Source organism: Marmota marmota, unplaced genomic scaffold (assembly GCF_001458135.2).
Source record: "Marmota marmota marmota unplaced genomic scaffold, marMar, whole genome shotgun sequence".
NCBI lineage: Eukaryota > Metazoa > Chordata > Mammalia > Rodentia > Sciuridae > Marmota > Marmota marmota.
Window position 1 is genome coordinate 10735230 of NW_026000048.1, and position 21442 is coordinate 10756671.

The 21442-nt window shown below is 42.7% G+C and overlaps 1 protein-coding gene across 23 annotated transcripts in view; it reads left to right on the forward strand.

Moving 5' to 3' along the window:
• Celf2 (CUGBP Elav-like family member 2) overlaps positions 1 to 21442 on the forward strand; it is a 788139-nt gene that overhangs the window by 729252 nt on the left and 37445 nt on the right. For all 23 annotated transcript variants that reach the window (XM_048812770.1, XM_048812760.1, XM_048812761.1 and 20 more), the window contains one exon: positions 10176 to 10310. In XM_048812770.1, the coding sequence (XP_048668727.1) occupies positions 10176 to 10310 (135 nt within the window). The remainder of the gene's footprint in view (positions 1 to 10175; positions 10311 to 21442) is intronic.

The following is a 21442-nucleotide window of genomic DNA, read 5'->3' on the forward strand; positions in this document are numbered from 1 at the left end:
ATTTTTTTTTTTTTTTTTTTTTTTTTTTCTGGTTCTCACTTTGAATCTGAAAGGACTTTCCCTGTGCATTCTCCCCATGTGTCCTATGACCTTCAGCCCAGCCAGAATGGTGGTCTGTGGGCTAATGGTAACTCGTTGTCTGATGGTATGCATTGGCCTACAACAAAAATACTGCTGAATGATTTCTTGGGCTTCAAATGATTTCTTTTGGCATCACCTTTTTTGTCGGCTGTAATATAGCTTTTAGGTTATTGGGAAAAAAGATATCTTGAAAACATAGTTAAATTAATGCAGTATATTTACAAATAGCTTGGGAAGCTCGTCTTGGAACTAAGAATCAGATTGAATGATTAATTTATTTTTTAATTGTATGAAGAGAACTGGAGCAACATTTGTAAAATTTTCAGGAGCCTTTCTATTTAAAAGAAAAAAAAAATGGCACGCCCTAAAATAAATGCTAAGACTTGTGACGTTTTTCAGCTGATTGGAAGTTTGTTTCTCTTTACACCGTCCCTCCCAGATCCAAAATTAGGGGCTTTCCTTAGAGGAAGCCTCAGGCTCTCTCACTTCTGCACCTGAATTATGCAGAGAAGGTCACTTAGTCCTGAGGCTACTGCTGAGCTTGTCCTCCCAGGTGGATGGAGGGCCCTGTCATTTGTCATTAGGATGTGTGCACCTCAACCATGCCAACCACAGGTCAGGATATTAGCATCTATATGTTCCACATGCTCATCTGAAAACTAAGGGGGTCTGGGACTCACCTCAGAAGGTGCCATGTAGCAGATGGCCTTCTAATTTAAAAGCCTTCTGTAAATGCTCTGCTTTTTCCAAAATACCCATTTCTTGACTCTTCAACTTGTTAAATTCAGCATACTAAGTCTTCACAGGCTGTGAAATCAAATGCTGACCTGTCCATTTTCTATCAACCTCTTGAATATTTAAAGGTATTCAAAATTTAGGTGCCAAAAACTCTTGTATTCTTGGGTGAGTTCTATAAAATCACCCCCCATTTGTATGGGTAATCACATCTCATCTTCCTAAGGATGTGAAGCATTATGGTTTAGAGAACTTTCTTTTTTCCAGTTTTTTTTTTTTTTTTTTTTTTAAATGGCCTCTCCTACTCCTGTCTTTTCCCAAAAGCAGGGCCTCACTTTTCTTTGCCATGGTCATGGTGGGTTGGGAATAAAGGTTATTTCCTAGAAGAAGCTTTGCCTGATTCCCCCAGGTGTGGGAGGGGTGCTCTCTTTCCCAAGCCCCTCCCTTCCTTCCTCATATCTGCATACGCTCCCTGTTCTTGGTGCTCCTAGCCACTCCGTGAGCTCCAAGAAGGCCTGGCCTGGTTGCTGATGGACTCAGCCTCTTACTCATCTGAGAGGTGCTCATGGCTAGTTGTGAAGGGTTGAATGAATAAATTTGTACGTGGACGGATGTAAATTTGTATTTTGTATATATTCCCAATACAGCTTAAGTTAAATGAATGAAAGAAATTTGGTTTTAGCCATATATATATATATATATATAAACTAAGAATTTTTTAATTAAGAATTTTGGTAGCCATGTGTGTATATAAACAACAACAAAAACCATTATATAAACTAAATTCAGTATCCTCACAAATGAATTGTTGGGCATTTGGAGGTAGTTTGTATACTATAAAACATGTTCCAGAGCACATTCTATATAACAGATACAAGCAGAAGCCATGTGATAACAGTATCAAAGGAGCCTAAGAGGTCATTTATCTACAACCCCACCTGATATTAAAGTGTGTACTGATGGACTGGGGGTGTGGCTCAGTGGTAGAGTGTCTGCCTGGCATACACAAGGCTCTGGGTTTGATCCCCAGCACCACAAAAAAAAAAAAAATTGTTTGTTGAGTGACTGATATTGTGACATAGTGAGAATGAACACATACACAATTCATATGCAATTTTTATGTATTAAAGTGGCATATTAAAAAACTCCACATATAAAACTCAAGTACTCCCGCTTAGAATACTATCACCAAAGAGAATGAAATATTTTGAAAACCAATAATATTTTGCTGTGAATAGCTCTCGACACATAATGGCCTGTCCTTCAGGAGATTGAGGTTTATAGTTAGAGTCTTAAAATCCCTCATTTATATGAGTAAAGCATTTTCTGCTTGAGGAGAAAATAAAGTAAAGCCAAAAAAAGAAACAGAAAAAGAAATTTTAGATGACAAGTTACTAAGTAGTTGCATCAATAAAATCTAATGAGACATCAACTATACTTTTTCCCAAAAAATAATCTTAACCATTTTCCTTTCAAACTAAAAATAACTTTATGTTTTATTATTTCTATAAAAGGGAATCTTTACTAAATATGGAATTTAAAAGCAGAAAATGGATTATGATCAAATCTTTTATCAGCTGAGTCCTTTTATGTATACATACTGTCCTCTTTGAAGGTGATTGATTTTATTTTCCCTCTTAAAACTTCTAATAAAAACTTGGCCATTTCTCACTCATCAGTGGTATTTGTTCAGTGAATTTCTGAAATATGGGAAACCTGGGGCCTGACTTTGGACTAAGGTCTGGATTTTCCTTGAAGGAATAAGGGAAAAGTATCTTTTTGACCTTTAATTTCATTCTAACAACTATCACATCTATGAAAATCATTCTGATAGAAAAAACAAGTTTGCAGATAACCTAGATCCTTGTAATCATCATGCAGTTTATTCCCACAGTGTGCCAAGGACCAAATCAGTGCTTTGTTACCAAATTACAACTGCAAACATGGAAGTACAAAAAGGTTAAATAAGTTATGGGAGACGACAGCACCAGTAAGTGGCACGATATAGATTCAAATAACTCATATCTCACAACTTTATGACGGAGGGGTTATCATACCCCATTTTATAGATGGTCTCTTTAACCTCGATTAATAAACTTACCCCAAATCACTAAGCTAGAAAGCATGGATCCTAATTTTCAGTCCAACCTAGCCTGATCCAAAACCTGAGCTGTCTATGGCCTCCAAACTAATAAAACAGATCCTTCCTCTCCCTACCCCATTATGAATCAGCCTACTATGGGAGGAATAGAGGAACTCTAGATAGAGCAGAGGGGTTGGAGGGGAAGGGAGGAGGCATGGGGTTATAAATGATGGTAGAATGTGATGATCATTATTATGCAAAGTACATGTATAAAGACATGAATTGGTGCGAATATACTTTGTATACAACCAGAGATATGAAAAATTGTGCTCTATATGTGTAATAAGAATTGTAATGCATTCCACTGTCATTTATATGTATATATATATATATATATATATATATATATATATATATATATATCTCACACACACACAGAGCCTCATGTCGCAGCCAGTTCAGGTAATGGCAGCATAAATGCACGTGCTGCAGTGATTGACTACAGGAACAATTTAACAGGCCAAATAATGAGTTCCAGCCTGAGCTAGAACCCCATAACTATTAAAAAGGAAGCAATTCAGAGAAAATAACTGGAAACTGCCTCCCTTCATCCTGGAAAATATTTCCAGTTTATTAAGAGTAGGTCATTCTTTGTTGGGGGGAAAATTTTTTTTTTCTTTAGAATGAGGAATTTTTCTTAAACAAATTATAGATATTTGAAGTTATGGATAAAGAGAAATTATCTGTTGATGAAAAGGGAAAATGCTTCCTTTAAATTCTGATTTTCAGTAAAGCTGATGGTAAATCTCTTTCAGAATATCTGGTCTAGAATTTTTTTTAAATATTTATTTTTTTTAGTTTTAGATGGACACAATATCTTTTATTTTACATTTATGTGGTGCTGAGGATCAAACCCACTGCCTTGTGCATGCTAGGTGAGTGCTCTACCACTGAGCCACAACCCCATCCCTAGAATTTTTAAGTTAACAAAATTGTAGAGTACAAATATTTGCTTAAAACAACAAAATAGCTCTCCTTTTATCAATTTGAATTCTCCCAGAGAAGACTGTCTTGGAGTGTCTGTCACAAGTGGAGAAGAGGGAAGGCATTTGCACAATGTATGGGAGCCCTGAGAAGCTCCACTTGGAGCGGCTCCCAGTGTGGTGGAGCGTGCATGGTAGGCCCACAAAGACCCTGTGTTCTTCCTGAGTCTCCAGCAGTCCGCACCACAGACACTTCCTGCGAATGTGCTAATAGGCCTTATGAGAATGTTCTATAACCACCCATCTGTCACTTTTTAACAGACCTGATTGGCAAGCACTTGTAACAACTGACATCTGTTCTCGCTTATTGATATGCAGATTTATGGTAATTGCTATGAACAATAAGACACAAAATTACCTAAGGTGAACATTAAATTAAAATTTCATGCCCTTCTCCTTATAAATAATTTTTTTAAAATCTTATGTTTCAAGTAGGCATATTGCGCATCTGTTTTGTACATAATTTCTTCGTTTAGATAAGGATTTTTTTTTCCCCCAAGTAATGAATGAAAAGTGGATCCCTGTATTCCCAACTTTTTCCCCCCTTTTACCATCATCATTGCAGCTCACTGTTAGATTTCCTAAAATTTCAGATGTTTTGCATGTCTCCTCACCCCACTTATTGCCCCTGGTTTGAGGGGTGCCCATCTGAGCAGAGTGCTTCTTGAAGTTAAATGTCAGTTTTTCTTCTCAGAAAAGCTAGCTGTTTGCCAAGCCAGAATGAGCTTCCGGAAGGGTGACAGGCGCCTCTCCGTCTGGTGCCCTTTCATGGTGATTATGTAGGAGTAAGAGAAAGTGTGACTGGGGGGGGGGGGGGGGTGGAAAATGAGGAGGCGCCTATGACAGGAGCTGAGAAAGAGGGAAAGGACGAGGAGAACTCACACGCCCTAAAGAAGAAAATAGGAACCAGAAATATGAATTCCAAAATGAGCAGGAGCAGGCCTCCCACCCCACCCCCCAAGGCCTGTGGAGCCTTGACTTGACCCTGGGGAAGAATAACGCAGAAGGAGAAAAGGAGGCAGCTCACTCCTGGGAGCAGGCTCAGGGTCTGGGGTAGCCCAGGCCTGCAGGGTGACACTAGAGAAGGTGGTGTAACGACTAGGTGAGCCTGTCCTGACCCAGTGGCCCACATGGTTTCCATAACAGGGGCAATGACTTCCTCCTAGGGAGGAAGGGATGATGAGATGCCACTTCCCAGGTGAGGGCTCCCAGGCTGTGGATGCATGTCAGTCACCACGGACATACGCTGTTACCATTGAAGGGTTCAGAAGCACTGTGTCCAATAGAAACGTCCCAGGCTCCTTCCACTTGTCCCAGAATCATTTCCCTGACACCAGTAGCATTTGGAAGACCAGGGGTGGTTCAGGAATGTCCTTGAGAAGGGATGAGCTAGAGAGTAGGCAGAAGGCCTCTGCCTGGCAGACACAAGAACACTGGGCAGAGGGAAAAGGCGCCTTCGTTACCCGGCAGCCTCTGTCCAGGTTGGTACTCCATTTTATAGGTGGTCTCTGTGAAGTCCTGGCTCTGCTCAAGTCCTCCTGAGTTTCAGCTGTGCCCAGAAATGCAGCTAAGCCTGGAGAAGATCGGATGTGGTGGGCTGCTTCTGTTGGGTGCATGGGTGGGTGTCTTTGTTCTGAATGGGAGAAGGAGCTGTTTTCTTTCCTCCTCCCCTGTTCTCTGTGTCATCACTCCTCAGCTATCACTTCCTGAGTCTTCCTGTCACATAGTCACTGTCCCAACCCTAGGTTTGTCACTTAATGGTTTATTTTACTTTTTATTTTTTACAGTCTATCATAAAAAACATTTTGCACATATCTCTCTCTCTCTCTCTCTCATGCACACTCTCTCTCTCTCTCTCTCTCTCTCTCACACACACACACACACACACACACACCCTCCTTCATAAAATTTCAGGAAGTTCATAGACCACCTGAATCCCTCTGAGGGCCCCCAGTTGTGTGGGAGAAGCAGCATGAACAGCCTCAGTATGGAGAAGAGGCCAGGGGTCCATTGGTTCACCAGGGCACTTGACACCAGTGGTCTCTGGCATCTGGGATCCTGGTAATGGATGCAAAAGGAATCACATTAAGAAATTTAAGAATTCAGTGATTTAGAGAGCAAGATGCAGTGTGTAGTCACAAAGTGGTTACTGGTTAACTCAGTTCTTAGCTACTAATGAAGATCTAATTCAGTCCCTGGATTTCAGACACCATAATTGAGTGGAGAACAGGATTGTAAGACACTGTCTCCCAGGCCTGCCGTTCCCACTCACCAGGACTCGAATTTGCTTCTGCTGGATTAACAGGCCTTCCCTGGCAGCTTTATGGGCTGAGTGCATTGGATGGTGGCAAGCCCACTCTGGGCAAGTGTGAGAAGCAGGTTACAGTTGACTTCTAGTGCCCCGGCCACATCTCCTTTTAAACCCCGCACCATTCCACCCCTTTCCTTCCTCTCCTCCCTGTCCCTCCTAAACTTTTCTGAGGTACAAAGTTTAATGAAGTAAGTGAAGACCAAGACACAAGGACAAACAGGCAAAAGAGCCCCAGATGAGGACCAAGAGGACAGAGGGACACGACAGGGAGGCCAGGTCAGTAAGGAGAGGGCAGCCACATGGAGAAGAAAGCAGAATTCTCACGTTTACCCAGGCCTGCTCCCTGGGGTACAGAATAGAGAATGGTGTTTGGACCTCCTCATGCCTCAGTTTCCTCTCTCTGTGGCCTGCACACAGCAGTAAGGCCCACACCGTGTGGGACTGTTATGAATACCAAGTGAGGGACCACGCGTAGAGCACCAAGGGTGCCTGGCACCTGCTTTATCCTCATGACAATCATCCTCATTATTTGAGGTAATACTGCAGTTACCAGTCTAGCCAAGAGTCTTCCTCTTTGAACAACTACTGGGCATTGTTCTTGGACGTTTACATGTATTGACCCTCAAGAAGTGGGTTCCATTATAATCCCACTTGGCCATTGAGAACCCCAAGGCACAGAACCAATTTGCTCCAGGTGGTCTGGTTGGAGTAGTGGGCAGAGCTGGGTTGATTTAAACCCAGGGCATCTGAGATTGGAGCCTGCATGCTTTGACACCAGCACAACCACCTCTGCTGAGTGGCAGTGTCACTGTTGCCATCCGAGAATTCTGTGCATTCCAAGCCCTAGGAACAGGATGTCCCTGCCAGGCCTGCACTGAGAAAAGCAGAAATGTGGGGGTTACCACTGGGAGTGGGGTCCCATCTGGAAAGTTGGCAGGTCAGCTGCCCTGCCGCACCTCTGTGGTACTGAGCACTTTTATTTGGGAGTAGTGTTTGGGGGGGAATCAGGAAAGCCCGATGGGTTGTCACCCAAGACCATGACAGGACTGCAGAGAAGGGGCAGGAAGGAATCCCCCACTCCCCACTGGCTGGTGTTTTCCTATACTTCTCTGGCGTCTCCATCAAATGATATTTTGTGAGAATTTGGTTCTGAATCTGGGCCTATTTCCAGAAACTGATGAACCATAAGGAATTCCCCCAGTCATTGGCTTCTCCCTGCCCTAAACTCCAGCAGCCTCCCTGGGCACAGGCTGTCCTATTCCCACTCCATCCTCAATGTCTGACACAGGGTCTGGCCCATGGTGGCCACTTAAGTGCTGGCTGGGTGGAAGGATGGATGCCCGGGTGAACAGTGGACAGGCAGACGTCCTCCTGCCTTACTAGTTCTTTCTAACACCTCCCCTCTACCTTTTCCCTCAAATCCCTCAGACACTGGGGATCACAGTGGCCTCAGCTCCTCACTCTTCATCTCGGCCCAGTAGAAGAGAGTTTACAGATGACACACGGACTGTGCATCTGCACCATGCGCAGCGGGATCTGCTGCCATTGGCTGTGCTTAGCCAAGGACCTGATGTCTCTAACCTGGAGGAGCGGGCTTGGCCAGGCCATCATACAGCTCTTCTAGCTCCAGTACGGTGGCGCCCAACTCAGGAGGGTCACAGATGTCCTGGAGGAGGACCCCTCCGGCCTGAGCCTTGAGTCATGCTTCAGCCTTATGTTGATTTTGCCAGATGCATGTTCTAGTTTTTACTTCAACACCAACCCTCTTCTTTTTTTTTTCCTGGTGGTGATTTAGTCTGGTCATCTGGTTCCCATCATGAAAATAGGAGAGGGAACATCAGTCAGTCACCAGGGATGGTGGGATCACTGCAAGGTGCCTCACTGAGAGCCCCGGGGCCTGGGAGCTCTTGGTGCCCTCGGTCAAGGTACGCTCATGTTGCTTTAGGGAAGTAGAGCCCTCCTTGGGTCCAGGTGCTTCTGCACTGAAGCCAGGCAGCTACCATAACTTCCTCCATTTCCATTTTGTTAAAGACTGAAAAAGAAGACCTGCGCTTCTGAACACCTACATTCCCATAAACATGACACTGTTCGACCCTTGATCAGAGGCAACAAGAGAGAGCCTTGTTTCCAGTTGCATTACTGGAAGGAAGTCTAAATTTTTCTTAGGAAATTTACAGGTTTCCACAATACTTGTGTTCTGGCTTCTAAGTATCCCCACCAAATAAGTAGGTTTTAAAAAATAGGTGTTTGGCTTTCATCCTAAGCCACCAGGTCTGAATGTCTCCTGGAAGAAGATAAGAATATCGTTTTTAACAAAATGAGAATGCATTTTGCAACAAAGACGTCTGGATCATTTTCAGAGTGGAAGCAAACCCTGATGTAAGGGGCAGAAGAGTACAGAAGTTCCTAATTCATGCTTATTCTGAGAGTGCCACGCCAGTGGCTAGGGGCTTACTCTTGTGTGTTGCTAGAACATTCGCTCACCCATAGCAACCTCCCCCAACACATATAGGATCAGCTATCAGGCAACTGTTCCTAAAGTAGATTAAATTTGCTCAAGAGACATTTATTAAGTATCTAGTTTTGAGGCCTGAGAAGAAGGTAAAATTAAGCTGATTACTGAACTCCAGTCTCTCTCTCTCTCTCTCTCTCTCTCTCTCGAATTCTTCTCTATAAGGGGAAAGGCGTTGTTTCCTGCTTCTTGCCTGTGTGCTCTCTTACTGTGAAACCAATCATGGAAAATAGTTGGACTGTTCAGAGAGCCTGCGGATTGAGAAATTGAAGGGGGAGGAGAAAAGACATTGAAACTGCCTGTATCAGGGACACCTGACCCAAATCCAGCCTTAGGTCACTGCCCCAGGTTTCTCAGCTGATCTCACCCTCATGCTTACAAATTTTTCATTTCCTTGTTTTTTTCTTAATCTTTTACTTGCCAGAAAGTCACTGTAGTTAAAAATAGCACATTTTTAAAAATGATCTTTAAAAAAATTTTTTAAACACAAATACCTTTAAAATACAAACATTTTACAAATAAAGCTATTAAAGCACTGCCATTTTAATTCATTCTTTTATTCATCAAACACTGGGCTCCTACTGTGGGCATCTTTTTGAGTTCACATTTGAAATGAAGAGAAAAGTTCAGTGGCAATAACAATGATAGCTAACATTTATTGGGTACTTACAGTTGTGCGAGAGTAATTTGCACTTATCATCTTATTTAATCTGCCCTTTGAATTCAGGTACGGTTAGTATGTCCACTCACTAACCAAGAAATGGAGAAACTGAGTAATTTGCTCAGATCACCAATCTGGAAAAGTGGCAGAGCCAGGATTATAACCCATGTTGGTTCACGTTCAGGGTGAGAGCATTTAACCAATGAACTGTAATTTCCTCTGTAATACCTTATGCATGCACCGTTCAACTTAGGGAATGAAAGTTGACTACAAAGTGCTTCTCAGCTATCCATGCCCAGATCTCACTTTCTTGACAACTATGTCTTAAAGTTGCCAGTCTAAAGGCCCTTCTGTGGGCAGTCAACACAGAGTGCTCTCTTGTCTTCTAGTTATCCCTGCCGCAGGGAGAGAAGGGAGTAGGGAGCAGGTCCTGAGTCAGGGCAGGTAGCACCCCAGTGAGGTAACTCTACTGAGTAATTTCCTGGATAGAGCGCAGGTGCTCTTTCTTAGTACCATGACTCTAGGAGTAGAAGATGGTATCTAAAGAACTGAAGGAATATCCTCTGAGAAGAGGAACAGAGACCAGCTTCCCACAGCTGGGGTGACTATGTATAACACTGAGATATCTCTGAGCATGGTGACACAGGCACATGCTCTTGTCATCTGCCCTGATGACCTGGGAGCCTGTTCTCATCTGGAAGCTGGGGAAGTCGGACAATCACTAATGATACATTTCTCTTTCCCCACAGGCATGAATGCTTTACAGTTACAGAATCTGGCCACGCTGGCTGCCGCAGCAGCCGCAGCCCAGACCTCAGCCACCAGCACCAATGCAAACCCTCTCTCAACCACAAGCAGCGCCCTGGGCGCCCTCACAAGCCCCGGTGAGTGGAAGGGTCCTTCCCTGCATTGATGCAGGAGGAGTGTGGGCAGACAGGTCTGCATGTGCCCAGGTGCCAAGGGTGAGGCTAGACATGACCAGGACAGGACCAGGAGACTGGCACCGGACATCTAGGTTATTTATTTATTTATTTTAAGAAACAAAACTTGAATGTGTGTTTTATTTTCCAAGGATGAAATGAAGAAAGTTCTCAGTAAGAGAATCCACTGGGAGAGCAGTTCCCACACATTCATTTTGTTTCAAAAAAGATTTGTAGTGTCCACTCGGTCCTCACGAAGTTATCTCTGTGAGGAACCTTGGTTTCTTGGGCCCACTTTTTTGTCCAGTCCTCTTTAAAAAAAAAAAAAAAAAAGAAGGAAAGAAAAGAGAAAAAAACAATTTAAAAACTCTGTTAAATCTCAAAATCCCTATCGTTTCTGTTGGATTTCACACCAGGTCCATCCTTCACATTTGATTTTAAAATCCATAATCTAACAAGGAACATCTTTGTTGTTCGTTTATGGTTGGATTCTGGGCTATGTAATTCATTCTTTCTTCCTCACGGATTTTGTTGCCTTATTCAAAAGCAGATGCCATTTTTCTTTTCATACAAGGCAGATATAATGTGGTTGCTTGGATACCATGATTTGTTTGTTTGTTTTTTTAAAAAAAAAAGCAGAATGTTTAGCTGGCTTTTCTTCTCTGAATTTTCTAGACCTTGATAGATGATCTCACATGAAGGAGTTGGCCTGGACCATCTCCAAGCCTCCTTCTAACTTTGAAAATCCCATGACCTTCTATCAGCTGTGCCCAAACGAGCAGCTAAACTCTACTGTAATACAGGAGGGTTTTCTCCAGCTCACCGGAGACCGCTTTCTTAGGCTTTCAGGGAGCAGTGACGTACGTCCCTTGTACCTGTAACGCTTGGGAGAACAGCAGCCCTTGGTCTTTATAAAACATTGTCTAAGACATCTCACCTTCAGTGTGGATTGGACAGAGAAACCCAAGGGATAGTTAGGAGAATCTGGTGGATTTCTCCTTAATGTGCAGAAAACCTCATGGTAACAGCAGAAAGGTATAGTGACTTCATTCTCTAAAATGTCTTAAAAACATTTGACCATGGTTACTATATGTAGACTCATTTTATGCCTTGATAGTATTCCTGAAAAATCAACTATTAAGTCAGTTTTTTTAAGAAACAAAATTATATCTTTAATGCAGTCCACAAACTTATAGAAATCTTTTCATGGTCCATTTTAAGAAACATAAACACTTTGTTAACAGATTCAAAGTTTGGCCTCTACTTTATCTGTTTTATAAATCAAATTTCAAGGTATTTTACTACCTAAGAATTTCTCTTCCCATATTAGGACTATGAAATAATTAAAATAGCACAGAGTATCATATGTGCCTTTTATTGTATTTTAAGCTAGAAGACTTACCACTTTTAAAAAAGCCAAGTACAAAAGTGGATGTAGTTGATCAGCATTAATAACTAATTTAATAATATGAATAATGTAATTCATATCTACAAGGTGTCTGGACAGTGTTAGGCACTGGCCTGGTGCTGGGGATGTGGCAGTGGACAGATGCCCTGCCTTCTCTCAGGAGCCCTTCAAGTCTCTGGAACCTGCACAATAAGCAAATAAATGTATGATATATATGTGCTAAGTAGGTCTTTTAAGAGGATCAAACAGAATAAGGTGAAGAGGGCGAAGGGATTGAAGGAAGTGATCCCGCTCTCAAAAGATGACATTTAAGCAGAAACCTGAATGTAGTGAAGGAAGCCCCAGGGGTCTTCAAGCAGGGAACTAAGCAAGCATCAATGCCGGGGTGGGGGCTCGGCCTGAAGATAAAACAGCCTGAAGCACTGGTGCCCAGCAGAGGGAGGAGGGAGAGCCAGAAGGGAGAGAAAGATCCATGCGATGGGCCCACAGCCTTCCTATTAGTGTAGTGAGGATGGTGAATCTGCTGCGGCCATCTTGAGATGCAGGTGCTCATCCTCGGAAGATGGCTTGAGTGAGTGTCCGAAAGAAATTTTTAAAATATTTGGCAACTCAGGTTTTTTCCCTGAGACCAGAGCGAAAAAGAAAACATACTTGGAGACAGATTTTCCATCTTTCTGCTCTAGTCAGACATCAGCATTAGCAAAGCATCCTTCCCACACTCTTACAGAGACTTTCTGCCCTTTGCAAATTCTGCTACCTGAGGTGTCATTGAAAGGGATTTTTCTCTTCTCTGTTGAGGAATCCTTTTTATAATAGCCAAAAGTATTCATGAGAATCCTAAAGTGTACCAGCAAAAACTACTTAAAACTACATTTCAATTATTTTTTCCTAAGTGTGACTAAAAAAAATAAAATCTGGTTTAAGTGAAAGTAAATTTATTTGTCTAATTTCCATCAGGGATTTTTTTCAAAGTGACAAAAATTATAGTTAGTAAAATTCACAACACTTCCCTTCATCCGGGCAATTTCCTATGAAAAAAAAGAGATTGGAAGCCATTCCCAAAGCTATACCTTCATTTAGTTTTTAAATAATAATAAACTGGGATTATATTTGTACCAGTCACCCTGAAATGTGCAGAAGCCTCATCCTACACAGGCCTTGGTTCTACCCTGGTTTTAAATGTCTCTGAAGCTTCAGACAAATTCATCTAGAAAGGAAAGGGACAATGTAATCCCCCAAACTATTAATTTTTTTAAATAATTGTAAATTTATCTTTTCATTTTTACATACCCAGAAAAAGTCTCCCTACAGCATTATTATAAATGATTTTAAACAGTCTTGGCTTTAAAACATGAAAGATTAAGCTTTAATTTTTGTTAAAAAAAAAAAATCCCCTTAGGCAATAAATAGGTTCCTTTGTCTCATGGCCTTGAAATAAAAATTAAAATAGTTTAAATTGCCCATGGTTAGAATAAGTGTTACATGCAATTATCAGATGGTAGTGAATAAAATTAGAAATTAAATCATGAAAGAATAAAAACCAGGTAAGTGCATATTATGCCTTTTATGAGTTTCTCACGGGTCTTTTGAAGCCTAATTTAATCGTGTTTCTTGTCTTTTTATTTTGATATGATAATTTTTCCTTTGTTTACTTCACTCTCCTATTTAGTTAATTAATTCTTGGGTCGTAGCGCCTTACCCAGTTTTGAACCTGTTTTTTAGGCCTGTGTCTCTGTGTTTATAGAGGAAGGCATATCGGGAGGCATGCAGTATTTGCCTCCACCCGATGTGTTGTAGACGTGTCATTTGGTCATTTTGAGAGCTTGCAGGAGAACATTACCATTACTGCATGTGAACCCTTCTTTGGCATTTTCTGTCTAAAACCTAATAGTGTATTCATGTGCCACATGATTTTGCTGATTCTCCTCCTATTTTCTTTTTTAATATTTATTGTTTAGTTGTAATTGGACACAGTGCATTTATTTTATTTATTTATTTTTATGTGGGGCTGAGGATCAACCCAGGGTCTTGCCCGTGCTAGGCGAGTGCTCTGCTGCTGAGCCCCAGCCCCAGCCCATCTATCTTCTTTTTTAAAGAAAGAGATGTTTTAAAATTCTCCAGATGCTTCTGTGAGTGCAGACTCAGTCAAGTGCGCACTTCGGGATAATGGGTGATTTCCTTCGGTGGCGCAAGGCATTTTAAAATGCAGGGAAGCGTTGCTCCATTCCCATCTCGGCCTCTTTGCTCTCCCCTCTAAATTCTTGGCCGTCTTTCTCCCAGCTTCAAGGTGTCCCCTGCTTCCTTTGGGAAGTGCTGCAGATTCCTTCTGGACTGTTCCAGGTGAAGGACAGTTAGGGTGCTGTTAATGTGATTCAGACCTTTCCTGCCCTCCTCACATGGTGACAACTGGTGAGTGAATACTGTCCCTGTGGCACACCTGTCACCAGAGCCAGTTCCCATAAACAATGGAAAACAAGAATTCCCATCAGAGTCATCCTATAGCCTTTCATTTATAGGACACTTTATCGCCCACCTTTAGGTCATCTGAGAACCTGCATTATGTGGACATGATAGTGGCTGATAACCCATTCCTGAACCTTCTAATATGAGCAGAGCAAATATGCAAATATGAGTTGGGCCCCTGCTGCCCACTCCAGGTGGTGACATGCACTGACACCAAGTGGGCTATGATGAGGCCAGGAGAGAGGGATGGACAAACAAAGGGCATTGAGAAAGGCCTTCTCCTTCAGTCTACTGCAGTGATACCTCAACCTCAGAAAGTCCAAGACTAAACTTCTTCCCCCATTGACCAGGTCATCGCACCATGCCCCACCTGTTACAGGTGTGATTTCAGTCACCAATGGAACTTGGTAGCTGGGTGTTCAAAGCCAGCCAGGGCTCAGCAACAGTCTATAGAGTAGCCAGTTCCCTGTGAACATCTTTTCCCTCCCAGTTGACACCGACTTGAACTCCCTTGGTGTTCCTGGAATAGCCTCCAACTAAGCTCCTGCCCTCTGTCCACTTTGCCCACTGCTGGAAAGCAAAAACTCCCCATTCAGACCCTTGTATTCAACTCACCTTGGTCTGGACCAGGGGAAAAGACACTCCTGAGCAGGGTGACCCAGTCCTATCTCATCCGCTCACTCCTCCACATCAGAACTGCACGGCCTGCCTGGAGCGGTCACACTCCGGTCCCTCCTCATCCCCTGGACACTCAGCCTTCCCTCCTTCATGCTGGTGGATTTTTCTACCTAGATGTCTTCTGTCCCCTTTCTTCTGTGAAACCTCCCACATCATTAGCTGATGATAATGCTTGTTCTTGGGAAGATTGGGTACAGGTCTAAAGCTGGTACTTTTGATACACACTCTAAGAAGTACCCTTAGGAGCTTTTTGAGGGTGGAGGAGAGAGGGAAGTGTCAGCAGGAGTAGGTGACCTGTGAACCATATCCCATGCTCCTGCGCTGCCAGTGTGCTCTGCACACCACACCTTCACCAAAATACTCATCCTGTAGTTTTGCACAATAGCCACTGGGTGCATGTCTCCTCTCTTGCTCTCTAGAAAGTGAGCATTTAAAGTAGCTGCATCTTGTGGCTTATTTGCAATCCCCACCGCTTTTGGAGCAACACATCACATACAGGCCTGCAAGGGTGGTGGTATTATTTATTATTATTATTAACAACTCAGTGGAATAGTCAAATGAAAAGACTAGACTAGAGTTTGGAGAGCCATTCATTCTAGTACAGTGCACCCTTAAGAAGGCACCTGAGACCATCACAGTGATGTTGACAGAGTCAGTAAACCCACCTCACAACCATGTCCTCATACAAGCTAGACAAGTACTCTATCACTGAGCCACACCCCTAGCCCTTTTGAGATAGCATCTTGCGAAGTTGCCCAGGCTGGCCTCCTGTCTCAGCCCCCAAGTCACGTGGATTGCGACATGCACCAGCACATCCGACTCCATGATCGAGTTCCTGAGGAATCCAAACAGCCACAACTTCCATGTGAATGTTCAGTTCTGACAGGCTTCTGAAGAATGAATGAATGCTAACTTACATTAGAACAAAGTCATATGAAGCAGTTTTTTTTTTTTTAACAATCTCACAAAGTGGCTTTCAAAATGTTCCGATGTCAGCATGTAGAATAAGAAAGCATCCTGTATCAAAGGCACTTCATTTTCAAAAGAACCACCTACTCTAACGGAGGATTTTGAAAGATGACACAACAGCTCCTCCTTCGCCAGCACCCTTAACTTCCTGCGCATGGCTAACTCTGCAGAGCCCTGGCATTCCCACACAGGTTAGGTGCAGCCAGGGCCTCTCAGGGTACTTTTATTCGTACTGTACTTATGAAATATAAGGCACTTTATTAATTCAGGAACCAGTTATTTCTGTGAAGAATCCCCATGTCTCTCCCGCCCCTTTTTCTCCTTATACCATCTTTTGTCACTGCTTGTTTTCAGGGAAAATCAGTCAGTCTCAAAGTGAGCAGTTTCCCCTTCATTAGTTACCTTTCTAAGTTTTCAGTTGAGAAGAAGCAAACCAGTTAATAAAGTGAGATATTTATTTGTGCAGTTGAATCAATGAAATAATTTGAATAACCTTGAAGTATAAACTATACTATCTGTACCCTTAAAAAAACTTTTCTTAACCAGTCTTTCTCCTACCTCTGTTAAATTTTGTGAATTGGACAGAGGTAAGGAGGAGAAAGAACATTCTTCTTTATTCCTCTTATTTACATTCCGTGTTTTTTTCTGTGCATTTAAAGCAACAAAGTGCTCTGAGTAACATCTCCCCTTAGAGCAGATTTGTCAGAGGATAGACCCAGGAAGTGAGCAGGTTTGCCATAGAGAATTGCACTTGGCCTTTCTGCTCTATGGCTTTTCAACAGAAGCATTAAATGAATACCAAGTTTTTAAACATTTAACTCAGAGATCTTTTTATTATTTATTTATCTATCTATCTATTTATTTATTTATACCGGGAATTAAACCCAGGGGCACTTTATCACTGAGCTACATCCCCACCCCTTTTTTATTTTTTAATGTTGAGACAGGGTCTCACTAAGTTGCATAGAGCCTCACTAAGTTGCTGAGGCTGACCTTGAACTCCTGATCCTCCTGCCCTGACCTTCCAAGTCACTGGGACTTCAGGCATGCAGCACCGCTCCAGCAGAGATCTTTTTTAAACAAATAGTTGAGAATATGTATCTTTCTAGTAAATGCTCATTTCTTTGCCATTGGTCATCCGCTGCTAAGGAGGGTAAAAGCGTGCCAGTACCTTCCCAACCAGGGGAGTTTTAAAGCTTCCTCCCAGGGCTGTGAATTTTGATGTGGAATTACCTTTAAATTTCACTTATCATCAAGAAAACGATAAGTCTGTTGGTCAAAATAGTCAGAAGCACAGCTAATTCTCTAATTCATTATAGTATCCTCCTGTGCCAGAGGGTCCTTGCTTCTGCCATCACAGTGACTTTCACACAATGGATCTGCGGCCCACAGTTTATGAGATGCCCCTGACCTAGAGCAGACTGGAGTCTCTTAATAGTCCTGAACTAATTTAAAGCTTAATAAAGCTGCACAGCTGAGAGGACAGTGTTTTATATTTCACCACAAAGCCCACACTCAGATTGATGCCGGCAGGTTCCGCCTCTCCCCAGGCTCTGCCTGCCAGGTCCTCCCATCCTGTGGGTGGACAGATCCTGTCATGCATTCTCAGGGCTGTCACTCACTTAGAACATCGCTCTTTGTTTTGAGTGGGCTTTGTAATATTTACAGACATGGACCCTCATTCTTTATATGTTTTCTTTTTGCTTCTAGTGGCACTGGACTCTGCTTTGATAGTGGCAGTGATTCATTTTTTTTAAGTATCACTTTGCACAGCCACCTATCGTGTAGCAGATGCATGACAAATCCCTTTGTGACGTTCGTATGAGCTCAGTGGTATGTTTTCTGTCCAGTACAACCAATTATTGAGATTTTCATTCCCACTAAATTATCCATGTTGCTGCCTGATAAAACCACTTGCAGAAGCACGGCAGGCAACTGGCACTGGCGAAAAGTATGTACTCATTGCTTAATGGTGTTTATATTAGGAGGGAAAACAAAACTTGATTCTAGTCACAACTTCTCAGAAGTTATAATACAAGGACTTGTGAAAAGTTTTAAGCATTAAAATAGAAATTGTTATTTCTTTGAGTTTTAGTCTCAGGAACTGCTATAAACTCTATACAATGGCCACATACAAAAGTAAGCAAAATACACCAACATGTAAAATCTAGTTGGTCAGCAATCGTCACACAGGTGAGGGGCACAGTATCAGTCACAGGAGAGATTTTGTCCTGAGGAAATGGGAGGAATTTTTAAAAATGAGTTGACAATTAAGCCAAAATTTTAAGAATTGGTAGGATTTTACAGGTAGAAATGGAATGGAAGGGGAAAAAGATCTCAAACGTCAACATACAGAAACAGAATTTAATCCATAAATGGAAATTCATCTCAGTTTTCACAAGCTTGAGATATTTGGAAAGAAATAACAGAGAGGACCTAAAAAGCCATGGCTAAGAAGCTAGGGTTTTATTTCATAGATAATGAAGAGCCATTTAAGGATTTTGACCCCAAGAATGTCAGTGACTGGACTTATGTACTGATTAAATGTGCGGGAAGAAGTGAAGGAAAACCGCATCATATTCAGTGTGGTGACCGGTGGAATAGTGTTTTCACTAGTGGAGAGAGGAGGAGGGAGAAGGAAACATTTATAATAGAAGATGATTTGCTTGGCATGTGCTGAGCCGAAGCCCCACACCACCGGACAGGCCATTCACTGACATACACCCAACAGCAGTCAGAAGTCTCACCTGCAAGTTTCCCAGAGACACCAGCTGGAAGGGTGGACTGAGACTCGACTGCAGAGGCAAGGCGGGCTAATGTAAGCTTAGGTCACTGTGTTGGAGTCATCCACAAGGCTGAGAAGGGGATTGAGTGTGTGAGCCCTTGGCTGCTATCTATAGCAGTGAGACACACAGTCAGACCAGGAGGTGGAAGGGAGCTTTCTGGGTAGCAGTGTCAGCAAAGCCACAGAGGAAGGGGCTGGAGAGAGCAAGGGTATAGAAGAGTCATGTGAAGTTAGTATTGAGCTGGTTGCTTCGTTCTCTAGTGGCCATTCCCCGCAGAGGTGGAGCAGATGTCTCAGCTCTGCGGGCAGTTAGGGAAGGGGCATGGGACTGGAGGCAGGAATTATAGAGAAAATTTTCATGAAATTTGGTGACTTTTAAAGTGTTAAAACAGTAGGATTACTAAGAAGGAGACAGTTTCAGAGAAAGCACAAACATATTTCTAGGCTAAAAAAAAAAAAAAAAAAACCAGAATTAAGAGGCCAGTAAGAGGTGAGAACTAAAGGCTGGGAAGGCAGGTTGGAGAGATGAAGGCAAGCCTACTTGCATGCCCCCTCCCACGGGGAGGGGAACAGTGCAGGGGAAGGGCAGTACTGGGGGCCAGACAGCTCACATGGGAGGACCCCCAACTACAGCACCTGGCCTTGTCTCTCTCTCTCTCTCTCTCTCCCTCGAATCAGCACAGAAGGTGAGCTGTTGTGCAGAACCCCAAAGAAACGCCAACTAAATGGAATGTAACCTCATAAAGAGGGAAATCCAAGTGTAGCTGTGCAGCAAGTGGCCCAGATGTTACTTTCAAAGTATAAGCTGTCACACCTGTCCCCTATATCCCTGCTGCCCACCCAGCCAAATACAACTTATCTCCAAGACCCAGTAGGGCAAGTGGAAAAAGACCCTGGCTTAAATGAAGTACCTGCTGTGGTACAGTGACCCCAGCCACCACCAGCTCATTGAAGATCCTACTTTGACTGGTGGGACCTACAAGATCAGCAAACATCCACCCCAGTTTCAGACCCACTCTCAAGAGCTGATAGAGAGTGGGTCTGAAAAGACTTACCCAGAAAAATTAGGCCCAACATTTAACATCTCAATACTAAGTCTTGGAATGGTGACTGTGTATTCTCGACTAAATAAATCTTCTATTAATCATTTAAAAAAAAAAAAAGGATACCTGAGCTTCTGAGCAGATAGGAAGAAGTCAGCAGGCCTGGGGAGATGCCAGGAAATGAAGACAGAAGGGCACTCACATCAGATAGAGGTTCTGAATCTAAATACCTCCCTCTAGAAACAAGCAAGGTTCACACCCAGGGTGGAAGCCTAAGAGAGAGTTCATCTATAGAATGTAACAGAGGAATCACAAATTTATTTTTCTAGAGAATGTAAATATCTTGACCAAGAATCACTGGAGCACATCATTTAATTTTCTGAGTTGTGAGATGGAATTGCCTAGTTTCACTTTCCTTCTTGATATATTAACATTTATATGATATATATTTATGTGAATTTATATATTTATATACACATACATAAGTGTCTGCAGTTGCTTTTTTTCTAAGAGACAATATTAAAGTATCATGGGAAAGATTTCATTATTTTGGTAAGATACTAAACACTGCTCCTCTGGAGATATGTAGACTAGGTTAAAACTCAAAGCTGTTTTTCTCTGAATCTCTTGCCTCTGGAGAAAAAAAAGCTTCCACCCTTCCGAACATGGCAGGGTGTAAATGCAGGGAGAGGATGGCTTGGCTGCCCAAGGTGGCAGTGAACCTTTCAGTGCCTCAGATGTGACTCAGAGGACCAGTGCCCCTCCTTATTAGAGACAAGACTACTGGATCAAGCAGAGTGAGATGGCCATGGCAGGCAGAGTTTCAGCATCAGGGTCAGGTGCCGAGGCCCCTGAGAGCCACACCATGTGTGCTCTTTGCTGGTCCCTGGTAGAAACACAGCTCAGGCAAAGTGTGTGTGGAAGCCCAGGAGCCCGCAGCCTGGCCTTCCAAATCCAAGACTGGGCAGGATGACCTCTTGCCCTGGCCAACCTTGGAATCCTTCTATGCAGAGGAAAATCTGCCTCCTAGAAAGTCTTCCCTTCACCCTGGGGAAGGCCAGGCTTCAGGCAGGTGAGCCGATGACATGGGCCTGCTTTCCTCATGCCTTCTCTGCAGAGGTCAGAGCCTGATCGCATTCCCAGATTTTATAGGGACAAGGGATCTTCAAAATAATCTATCCAGAACCAGACCAGAAAAACAGGCCTACAGGGGTAAATGGTTTGTCCAGAGTACAGGTCATTAGCAGTAGGTGAGATGATAGTCATTTCCACTATGCCATGAAACATTCCAGAGCATGAAGAATTGCATTAGAATTGCAATAGAATTACATTTCTGGACTTTTCTATTTATGTGTTCTAACCTTGTGAAGAGAGCAACATTTTTTTTTCAATCTGTATCCATAACATCTGTAAAAATAAACACCTGGGCCAGCTAAAGAGAGGGGTACACTCTTATTCACTCTTATTTTGCTAAATCATCAGCAAAACATCAGAAGTAAAGAACAGATTCAATTTTCTTTCCTTTGCTTCAGACTTCCTAGACCCGGGTATACGTAAACTGACTCTCTGAAACTTGTGGTGCCCAATTACACTTTTTTTTTTCTTCTTAAGCGTGTCTTCATGGGACGGGGAAAAATACTAAACAATAAGGCCAGGTACAGAAGGTGCCCCAGTTTATAGGCAGCTAATGAAGTAGATTTCTTTCTCCGAAATACAAACAGTAAGAGTTCCAATAAGCATTTGGAAGAGA